Source organism: Microtus ochrogaster, unplaced genomic scaffold (assembly GCF_000317375.1).
Source record: "Microtus ochrogaster isolate Prairie Vole_2 unplaced genomic scaffold, MicOch1.0 UNK66, whole genome shotgun sequence".
Taxonomy (NCBI): domain Eukaryota; kingdom Metazoa; phylum Chordata; class Mammalia; order Rodentia; family Cricetidae; genus Microtus; species Microtus ochrogaster.
This window is the reverse complement of record NW_004949164.1, coordinates 2,048,999-2,060,186: the sequence shown is the minus strand read 5'-3', so window position 1 is coordinate 2,060,186 and position 11,188 is coordinate 2,048,999. Positions and strand designations below refer to the sequence as shown.

At 48.9% G+C, this 11,188-nt stretch overlaps 1 protein-coding gene across 1 annotated transcript in view; it reads left to right on the top strand.

The window, feature by feature from the left end:
* Positions 1 to 6,127, top strand: part of Prss16 (serine protease 16) — a 7,928-nt gene extending 1,801 nt beyond the window's left edge. The window contains exons 3-12 of the mRNA XM_005369927.3: positions 300 to 399; positions 524 to 653; positions 1,952 to 2,075; positions 2,243 to 2,320; positions 2,448 to 2,495; positions 2,921 to 3,211; positions 3,928 to 4,069; positions 5,553 to 5,732; positions 5,810 to 5,955; positions 6,071 to 6,127. Coding sequence (XP_005369984.1) covers positions 300 to 399; positions 524 to 653; positions 1,952 to 2,075; positions 2,243 to 2,320; positions 2,448 to 2,495; positions 2,921 to 3,211; positions 3,928 to 4,069; positions 5,553 to 5,732; positions 5,810 to 5,955; positions 6,071 to 6,127 — 1,296 coding nt within the window. The remainder of the gene's footprint in view (positions 1 to 299; positions 400 to 523; positions 654 to 1,951; positions 2,076 to 2,242; positions 2,321 to 2,447; positions 2,496 to 2,920; positions 3,212 to 3,927; positions 4,070 to 5,552; positions 5,733 to 5,809; positions 5,956 to 6,070) is intronic.
* Positions 6,128 to 11,188: the final 5,061 nt, after the last annotated feature.

Here is an 11,188-nt window from a genome sequence, read left to right as displayed (position 1 = left end):
AAGAGCAGGCAATGCTCTTAACCTCTGAGCCATCTCTCCAGCCCCCTCTACTTTTTTCTTAAAAAAAAAAAAAAAAGGAAAATAGTTTATTTTGCACACTGCACAGCAAGCTAGGCAGTAACTAGGGTTCCCACCTCTGCATTCCAGGGCCCAAAATATCTCCTTTTACAGTTATGTGACCTGGACAAGCCCAGCTAAGACACCACTAAGTAGAAGGAGAGATTCTTAGGGAAAAGACTGGAGTGACGGAGAATGGGTCAGGATGCGGTGTCATTTCTTCTCTCTCATACCCCCCTTAGCGGTACTGGGTGAATGACCGACACAGAGCTGGCCAAGATGCACCAGTCTTTCTGCACATAGGGGGTGAGGGCAGCCTCGGGCCTGGCTCAGTGATGGCAGGTAAGGAGCAAGAATTGGGGAACTGGAGACCAGGAAGGGGAACTGCAAGTGACAATATGGGGAGACCCCAGAAGCCACATAGCTCATAACTCACATCCACCTCTCTCCCATGTTCTCTTCACAGGGCATCCTGCAGCACTGGCCCCTGCCTGGGGCGCACTGGTGATAAGCCTGGAACACAGATTCTACGGTCTGAGTATGCCTGCTGGGGGCCTGGATATGGCCCAGCTACGCTACTTGTCCAGCCGCCATGCGTGAGTGGGGATAAGGAAGGTGTTTGAAATTATAGGACGGGGGCCGGACTGAGTGCTCTTCCAGAGGTCCTGAGTTCAATTCCCAGCAACCACGTGGTGGCTCACAGCCATCTATAATGAGATCTGGTGCCCTATTCTGGCCAGCAAGCATACAGACAAAACACTGTATAATAAATAAATAAATAAATAAATAAATAAATCTTTAAAAAAAAAGAAATTATAGGACAGCAATGCTATTAGTGACTCCACGGCTGTGTTTCTCTGTTACTGTCCACTCTTCTCTGAGTCTCCGGCTTCCCCTTTTCTTCCGTGTTTCATAGTTTTTTTTTTTAATCTGTCATCTCTAACTCTGTCTGTCTCTATTTCCATCTTTCTCTTGCCCTCCACTCTTATCTTTCTGTCCAAAGAATGTTAGGCTCTCACTGTGGACTACTATTCCAGACCAGCATTATCTCTTAGCAAAACTATGACCACATCCTGTTTCTGCCCCTGACTTCCAGGTAGAAAATGGAATACTGTCTGAGCATAAATCGGATCATGACTCTCAAGTTCATTCCTTACATCCCCCCTGCTGCTCATCAGTCTTTATAGGGGCCTCAAGTTTCCCCGTTAACTCTCACCACACGGGAGCTCGGCTACACTCCAATTCCTGCTGCACACTGGCAGATACATTATCTCAAGCTCTGGAACTTTTCCTCTTCAAAGTGTTGTCTTTTCCCAGATTCTTGCGTGTCTCTCCTGTGTGCCTCACTTCTGTGACTAATCCCCATAATTTCTTCCCCCAACCTCGCATGGGCTTTAATGCTCTCAACTAGGCTTATCCTCTTTCTGAGTTTGTACCTCCCTTCTGTCGTCTCCCTGACTATTCCTGTCTTGTCTCCATCGCTCCTTGTCTCTCCTCATCTTCTCTATAAGCTCAGTTGGCTTCGAATTGAAGCCACATGGCACTGACTAAGAACGCTTCAGAAAAGTTGTAGAAGAGAAAGGACGTTATTCTCCAGTATCTTTCTCCTTTCTCTTTGGGTTTCTCCCAGCCCCCAGTTCCTTAGCCCATCCCGAACCCTCTTCTTCTGAGGCGCCCCGGGCTTCTCTTTATTTTTGTTAAGTTTTTAATCTAAGGGGCTAGGAAACTTTTCCTTTCTCACCTAAAACGGATATTGAAGGAAGGTAGATAGGCCTTCTCCCTTGGCTTAAGCAGCGAGTGTCATCAGAAAGAGCCTAGAACCCAGCTTAGGTTCTGGTCCGGGTCTGCACAGTGGCCCCCAAGGGTAGAGGGTCCAACTTTCGCTCTTTTGCAGATTGGCTGACGTGGCCTCGGCCCGCCAGGCGCTCACCCTCCTCCTCAACGTGTCCGCCTCCAGCCCCTGGATCTGCTTCGGAGGTTCCTACGCTGGCTCGCTGGCCACCTGGACCCGGTTGAAGGTCCCAGGAATTCCTCGGGTGGGCGGGGGTGGAGAGGTCTTCCTCGGGGAGTCCGAACCCGGGTTATTAGGGCGCACTCCCACGCCTCCCCCACCCACGCGTGTCGGAGAGGGACTCCCGGCACCGGCATCCCTCCTCGACCCAGTACGACGTCCCTCCTTTCGTAGTTCCCCCACCTAGTCTTCGCCGCCGTCGCCTCCTCGGCACCGCTAAGCGCCGTGCTGGACTTTCACGCCTACAACGAGGTAAGGCGTTGGGGGGAGCGGAGGATGGGGGTGGAGGGGGTGGGGGAGAGGGTGGAGGGATGGGAGGGGTTGGACGCGAGGCAACGCCCAGCTCGCACTTCCCCGACGTCCTTCCCGCCCGCTGCAGGTGGTGGCCAGAAGCTTGACACAAGTAGCGATAGGTGGATCGCTGGAGGTAGGTAGGGCCTAAAGTGTGGAGGAAGGAAAGGGAGTGGGAAGAGCTAGGGAAAGCCTGGTCAGAGGGGCGGAGCAGCCGTAGGGTAGCCGGGTGGCGGAAGGCCTTAGCCCAGGGACGCGGGTAGGTTGTGGAACTGTTGGAAATGAAGACTGGAAGAATCATCCAGAGAGCAAGCGCCAGGTAGGGAAGGCGGTACAGAGAAGAGGGCGGGGCCAGGTGGGCGTGGCAGGGCAGGGAGAGGAGTTACCAGGGGCGGGGCCTCTAGCGAGCTCTAGAAAAAAGGTGCGAAAGAAGTGGGAGAAAAATTTTAGTGAGGCCGTGGTGAGACCATGGACCCGGGTTGGGAACTACCCCAAGAAGATGCGGTTCCAAGAAAGGGAAAATCCAGGCCCCCCGCGAACGTCATTTATTGGTTCCCGAAGTGCCTGGCGGCGGTCTCCGCAGCCTTCGCGGAGGTGGAGCGGCTTCTGCGTTCAGGCCCGGCAGCTCAGGCAGTGCTGAAGGAGGAGCTGGGCGCCTGTGGGTCGCTGGACCGCACTGAAGATCAGGGAGAGTTGCTGGGGGCGTTGCAGGCGCTGGTGGGAGGCACCGTGCAGTACGACGGGCAGGCGGGAGCTCCGCTGAGTGTGCGCCAGCTCTGCGGACTCCTCCTCGGGGACTCCAGCAACCGCAGTCACTCCACGCCCTACCTCGGGCTTCGCCGGGCGGTGCAGGTAACCTACCTCGGCGCGTACTCAAGCCAGGGGTTAGGGGACCAAGGCTGCGTCCACGTCGGCTGAGCTCAAACACCCGAAACCCTCCTGTTATCCTTAGATTCCTCATTAGAAAATAAAGTTTGCATATTTCACCCGACTGATAGTAAAATTAGCTTATTAAGCAATCAGGCAGGTGCTAAACACAAAGTATACAAATGTTAGAGGCCGTGATTATTATCTCTATTATCTTGTTATTTGGTCTTGGCCGCAGCAGCGTCTGACAAACAGCAAATGCAAACTAGTATTTAAGGTTGGGGGAGGGGCGCTCTGAGATAAGAGTTCTACGGGGTACCTCCCACACTCCCCATTCTACGGTTACAGTTCCGCCACCACATTCCCTGCTCTAGTTCTGGACCAAGTTCTTTACAAATACCTCACTAAACCTTAAAGTTTCTCAGGCGACAGGCACTATCATTACCCCACCCACGTACAGAAGAGCAAACGTGTAGACCGATTAACTCTTGTCCAGGGTCTCGCAGATGATAAGACTTTGGACATTTAGCTACAGGGACCTCCCTCTCACTGACTTCCCCCACAGGAAAACTCAGGAACTCACCCTTTTCACTCCTGACCTGGAACCTTCCTATAAGCCTGTGGCGCCCTGGCTTGCTAGGAGAGGGAAATGTGTCTATGTATGTAGGCACGTATTATGTTTGTATGTATTGTCCCCCTAGATAGTCTTGCGCAACATGGGCCAGAGGTGTTTAAGCTTTTCGCGGGCAGAGACAGTGGCACAGCTGAGAACCACCGAACCTCAAGTGTCTGGCGTGGGGGACCGGCAGTGGCTGTACCAGACGTGCACTGAGTTTGGCTTCTGTGAGTGACCTGCCTAACTCCCAAAGCAGAGGATGTTACAGATGATCTGAACTCACGACCACAACTAACCAGACTCCGAGGCCCTGTGTAACCCCAGAGGGGGCTGGCTGGAGAGTGTAACCAGCCACCTGGTGTGACGTGCCTTCTAACACTCATACTTCAGGTCTCAAACCGAGTGTCCCCCTCCCTCCCTTCTTCCATGTGCTTCCTGTGCTGTATCCCAGAACATCTCCAGCTCTGTTTAGTCACTGGGCTAGAAACTTTATCTTGATGCCTGCTCCCCATTGTCCAAATGTCCCGTCAAGCACTGCCCACTGTGCAACCTGTCTTTTCCTCTGCTTCTTACTCTGTGGTCCTGTCAGAGGCCCCACACACTGCTGCTTGCATCCTTCATCCCTTCTGGTCTCTAGGCTTGCACTTCTCCTGTGCAGTCTGCCTTCTACACCATAACCAGAGAAGTCTTCCTAAATATGGGCTCACACTTCAGTGACTCAAGGTTGGAGTTGCAAGACAAACTACAGGATGACCAGTTAAATCTGAACTGCAGAAAGCAAACAAAGAACCACTGCAGATTAAAAACTCAAACATCACATTACGAAAGTAATGGGGGTTTTGTGTATCTGAATGTAGGTATCCTGTATCATTTGTCAAATATGGTGTCCTACCCTGGAATTAAGCCTTTGTGTTCTTTTTGGGTTAGAGTCTTACTATTTAGCCCAGGATTGCCTTAGACTTAATTATTCCTCCTGCTTCAGCCTCTGAGTGCTGACATGACATCCAAATGCCACCATCCCCAGCTCAGAGTTGAGTTCTAAATCCTTTTTATACTTTGAAGACAAGCGAGAATAGTGGTATGAAGTAGAATGTTCAAATTCTGTTTCCTATGTGTGTGCTCTGGGACAAACTTAGGCAAGTGCCTAACTGTGATTAGCCGGTTTCCCCTTCTATAAACTGACAATAACAGCACTACTATTTTGGTTGCTACTTTCTGCTCGATTTTGCCCAACATATGTCGGAGTGCATTGTAGGTGGTCAGCAAATGATGAAGGAAGGATTCATGTGAGACTAAGAGAGTCATGCTTACCCAGAAGAGTGTGAGCTGTGGATTTTTAGCAGGGGAGATATGACGCAATGAGAATCAGTCACTGCAGATTCTCCCTTCCCTCTAAACCTTTTCACTTTCTCTCTTCCCTATTGATCATTTTTTCTTGTTGCTTGGCTCAATCATCCTAATTCCCCAGGCCCTTACTCTTGCAGAATGCCCTCCCCGAGCCCATTGAACTCTCTCTGGGAGCCCCACCTCCTGGCCTTTTCCATCATAGCCCCATCACTGGGGGATATCATGATCTGGGATGTGTGAGCCTGTTTGGCAGATCTGTGAGCTCATGGAGGTCACTACTGGGGAGTGTTGTATAAGTTGTTATTAAAAAAGAGCAGGGGGCTGCATGCATTCTTCACTCTTATAGGTACTCTCTTTCCACAGATGTCACCTGTGAGGGTCCTCCCTGTCCTTTTTCCCAACTCCCAGCACTGCCCTCCCAGCTCAATCTGTGTGAACAAGTGTTTGGTCTCTCAGCTGCATCTGTTGCCCAGGCTGTGTCCCAGACAAACTCCTATTATGGTGGCCAGACCCCCGGAGCCACCCAAGTTCTGTATGTTAATGGTGAGTGTGCCACCAGAACCTGGCTCTACAGCTTCACTGGAGCTCCAGCTCAACACCATCCTTTCCTTTCTTCCCAGGGGACACTGATCCCTGGCATGTGCTGAGTGTAACCCAGGACTTGGGCCCCTCTGAGCCAGCTCTTCTAATTCCTGGGGCCTCCCACTGCTTTGATATGGCACCTGTGAGGCCTTCAGACTCTCCCAGCCTCCGCCTGGGGCGCCAGGTAAGAGAAAAGGCTCTGAGTGTTTTATATTCACATTTACATACTTGATTTGCATGACCCTTCTTTTTACCAGTGCTGAGTTATGACTTCCAGAATGCTCTGCACCTCTTCACAGAGAATCTTCCAGCAGTTACAGGTCTGGCTTAAAGCTACAAAGAAGAACCAGGATTGATGTGGGATCTAAACTCTGCCCTTCCGCAGTCCCGATGTGGCAACTGCCTCTTGGCATTTTTCTACACTGTGCGGAGGAAAGCAGCTGGTTTGGAAGAAGGAAGTTTCTAGACTTGGGACTTAGTGCCTGTTCTGCATGTTCATGCTCCAGTTGTCCTCATTGCCACCTAGAAGTTGGCACAGATCCGTGTGAGTGTAGGCGAATGAGTACTGGCCTTGTAGACATCCATAGTCCATATGGTAAATGTCAGGGAAATACGGCTCTCCACGCTGGAGCCTTCTCCAAGGTCGGAATCTGACTTGGATTCTACCCTCTTGCTTCTGGTCTGGGCACCTCTTTCACACGACTCTGCACTCCTAACTGTCGCTCCTGAGTCGTGGTCTGCAGTAGTTAATAACTGTCAACCCAACTGAACTTGGAATCACCATGGAAACCACTCTGGACTGTCTGTGAGGACATTTCCACCTATGTGACACTGAAAAGAGTCTCCTGAAGTGGTGGTAACATCCCATCCCTGAGGTCCCAACTGAATAAAAAGGGAAGCTGAGCGCCAGCATTCATCTCTGCTTTCTGATGTGGCCATGATGTGACCAGTTGTCTCGTGTCCCTGCCACCATACCTTTGCCACTATGATGGGCTGTATCCCCTACTGTGAGCCAAATCAAACCTTCCTTCCTTAAATATTTCTTATTAGTTACTTGGTCGCAGCAGGAGGAAATGGAGCTAATGCAGTCTGTTTCTGTCTTCCGAGTGTTTCTATCTGGAGGAAATGGCTGTACAGCGCTTCTCTTTCTGTGTCTTTCTTTTTGGTCTTCCTTTTAGTACCTTCACTTCCTCCCTCTCCCCACAATCAGATGTCACTCTCCAGCACTTCTAGGCTCCAGCCTGAAATGTCTTGAGTTCTGGCTCATCATTTGGGTTTGGGGCATAGTCCTGAAGCTAACTTCTTAGGCTGTACCACAGCTCGCTCCTCTGAGCAGTGGCCACCATCAGTGGCAAGTCCAGGAGCAAGTCCAGGAGCATGATAACCTCTAAGGAGCAGGTGGGAAAAGGAGGGAGGACTAGAAAGAAAAGATGTAACCAGAGGATTAGTTTTTGTAGACCGCCTTGGTGGGTCAGTTAGTCTAGGGGTTGTGACCCGCCTGGCTGGTCAGTTATTCCAGGGTCCCCGGAGAGGCGCTATCTGAAAAGACATGGGCGGGAAAGAGGAAGGAGGCCAAGCGAGTTCTGTCAAAGCCTCCGTTTATTAGCGTCATGGTTGCAGCTTATATAGCCCCTGGATGAGGAATTTGGGGATGAGATGGGGGGCAGGGGCACGGGCAGGAAGGAATCTTGCAGGATGGTTCAAGCGGGCCACGAGGTCGTCGGCAGGAGGTTATTATCGGTCAGGTCACGATTCCTCAGTCAGGAAGTCACACCTAGTTCTCTAGATAGTTGGACTGTGGGGCGGGTTCCGCTAACAGATACCTCTCAAGATGGTTGGGTGTGGGGTAGGCTCTGCCAACAAAACAGTTCTAATACCGTTGGGGTGTGACAAAACAGTTCTAAATACCGTTGGGGTGTGGGGCTCTCTGCAAACTCCCCAGGACAATGGTCCCTGCAATATTTTGGAGGGGAAATGCCTCCTGACAAGTTCTGCTCACAGGAGCTTCTCTGGTTCCTGTATTGGCCTCTAGCCACAGTTTACCAGATCTAACCACGACATTTCATTTGGATATTTAGCATGGTGTACGCATATTGTCTGCTCAGGGAGTCATACTGCACTCCCAAAGAAGAGAATCGTGCCCTTCCTGCAGAATCCACATACTTTGGTTTTCCCTCCTAGAAAGTCTGCTAGAGCAGACTTTGAATAAATATCTTCTGCAAAGTTCCTTTCAGTTTGACAACTGGATGAGTTTGATGTTGATCTGTCCTCTCCCTTCAAGCATTCTTGGATATTCTGGAGGGCGTTAAAAGAGCAGTCTTTTAGCAGTGATATTGTAGAAATCACCGAAAGAAAAAAAGTAATAAAATTATCAACCATGGCACCCCCTCCTTTCCTGACCTGCTCCTTAAAGGCTGTCATTCTCCCAGACCTGGAAAAGATAAAAATTAAATGAAACCACATCAACTAAAAAAAAAAAAAAATGTCAGCAAAAACAAAATGAAAACGCTCCCAGGGCTTGAGGGAGAGCAAATACTAGCTGTGTTTTTATCTGTGTCAGATAAGGGGCTAATATAAAAATATCGGGAACTCACACTCAATAACAAAAATAACAGTAAAACAGGCAGAGCTGGGTATGGTAGTGCACAACTGCAATTCCAGCACTCAGTAAGCCAGGGCAGAAGAAGAGTGAGTTGACCATCAGAGTGGGCTGTACACTGCTGGTCTCCATTGGTAGCCAGCTGGTTTGAAAGGAGGAAGTTGTTATTATTCTCAAAATTTCTTAATTTTCCCTTTGTTATTCTCAAAAAATAATTTGCAATCATAGAAACCCAACTAAACATTTTCCAAAGGAAGCATCAGAGTGGCCAACGTGTATATGTAGCCATTCTCACTGTCATTAATCTCAGAGGAAGCAAAGCAACACCAGAGGAGGCAGCAGGCACACCTGCTGGAATGGTCACTGTTACCAAGAGAACAAGAGAAGGCACCCATTGGTGAGGGTATGGAGAAAAGGGGGCACATATTGTTGTGGGGATTGTGAATACTACAGATGTAATAGAAAACACTATGGACAAACCATCAAGCCTCAAACACTACTTTTTGGGTTTACCTAGAGAAATTTGGGAGGATGTCATTTGTTCATGGTATCCTGGTATGCACTTTCTGTAGCTTGGGAGACACTGCACAGAACGACAAAACTGTCATCCTAACAGATAACTGTATCTGCGAATGTTGCCAGCTTGCCTAGCCAAGAACAAAATGTAGATGTCCAAGCCATAGCTTAATCATCAAAGCAATCCTGCTGAAAAGCTGGTGTGAGGCTGAGGATGAAGAACCTTGCCACATGCCAGCTTAGCCTTTGGGAGATCCTGGGTCCATCGCCAGCACTACAGAAAGAACATGGTAGAGTTGCGGGAAAGGGATATGTGGCCTGGACCACATGGCGACCATTGCTCCTCGACCAAGAGCCAACATTTCAACGTTTTATGCCACAGTTCTCCAGCACCCTGTTACTTCCAGTTTTTAATGAAACCCACTATGTGTTATAGGAGTTCCTTACATGCCTTTTTCTTTGGGAAATTTATTGCAGGCTTTGACAGATGAAAATGTATTAAAAGGTAGCCTCTTTAAACGAAATAATTTTTTGGAAAAAAAATCCCCACCACCATGGAACCATATAGCTAGATGTCTGCACACAGGAATCCCATTGTGCTCTCCTAATTATACTAAGAACAGGGAAGTTTAGAGATCTACTAACTGGCACAAGGATGGAAAGTGTGCAGTCTGGACCCAGGGCCTGAGGCCATTAAAGGGAAGAGTTCAGTTAATAAGTGGAGAGGAATCAGAACGGTAGCATGTAATGGGAAAAGAGTAAGACACCAGGACCTTTCCTTTTGGGAACATGTGAGGGAAACAGGCCCAGTAGAGTAAGACTAAGACACAGAGGAACACAACTACAGAACAGCTCAGCGCAAACACTGCATCACACCCCTTGAGGAAGGAAAATGGCTCTTAAATTGCAGTGGAGTGTGGTCCCCAGAGGAAGCCCTTTTCCCAAGGCCAGACATTTGGATGCGGGCTCCATTCCCTCCTTGCCTTGAGGAAAGTTTCTGCTTGCTAAAAACACTGGTTCTCTTTATCCCAGGCATGAGGAACTTGTGGCCCTTGCATTGATGTACAAGGGCTCCTGGTAGAGGTGCTGAGCCTTTGAGAGCAATAGACATTGCTGAACTTAGCGCTTTTGTCTCAGGAAAAATGCTGTAATGAAGGTAACGGCCACTTTTGTCCCTGAATCATTGAGCCTGCTTTCAATGTTGCCTTGGCTAAACTATTGAGTATAAAAAGTCTGCCCTTTTATCAGCAAACACTGGGGCAGCCATCCCTATTCACCCTCAAATCATTTCAGTCCCCAACCCACCCCTCCCACTGACTCCACAACTCCTATGTGGGACCTGAACCCCTCTGGAGCTGATATGGGCTCTGGTTTGGTTTTGTTTTAAGGGGGAGAGGGAAGAGGACAGATGGTCACCGGAGAGATGGACGTGAAAGGAGAAAGAGGAGTACGATGGAGGAAAGGAAGGGGTCGGAGAGCAATGAGGAAGGGGTGGGTAAGGGCATATAATATCTTATGTGTGGAAATTCCATAACAAAATGCATACTGTGCATGCTAAGCTAAAAAATTAATAATAATAAAGGTAAAAATAAGAAGAAATAAAAAGTAAAAAAAATAAATAAAGCCGGGCGATGGTGGCGCACACCTTTAATCCCAGCACTCGGGAGGCAGAGGCAGGCGGATCTCTGTGAGTTCGAGACCAAGCCTGGTCTAGAAGAGCTAGTTCCAGGACAGGCTCCAAAACCACAGAGAAACCCTGTCTCGAAAAACCAAAAAAATAAAAAATAAAAAAAAGAAGAAATATGAAGAATCAAATAGTCTTGTTTTAGGAAAAATAATTTTTATTACATTCATTTGTTAATGTGTATTGCATGGGCCACAGGCTATGTGTGGTGATCAGTGGACAGTTTGTGGAAGCTGGCTCTCTCCTTTAACCACATGGATCCTAACAGGTTTTCTGTACCCAAATAATAAGTTTCTCCACCAACACAGTAAGCCAGATCAAGGCAAACTGAAAGATTATAGCAACAGGTTTATTTGAGCAAAGCAACTCCCAAACGAGTTCTCCAGATCCCATAGATATAGGCAGGAGAAGCCACAAGCCTGTGTTCTTATAGGTTGTAGGTGAGGACTGATGATGTGTCCAACACAAGCTGGGTTTGTGCCAAGTATAGTCAAAAGCTGAATGCTTAGGCGGGAACTTGCGCTGCTGATGGCAAAAGGGGAAGAAGTTGCAATGGTCTCCAAGAATGCAGAACTGGGCTTTTTGGCACCTTTTGTTGTCCCAAGAGGATGGGGGGGG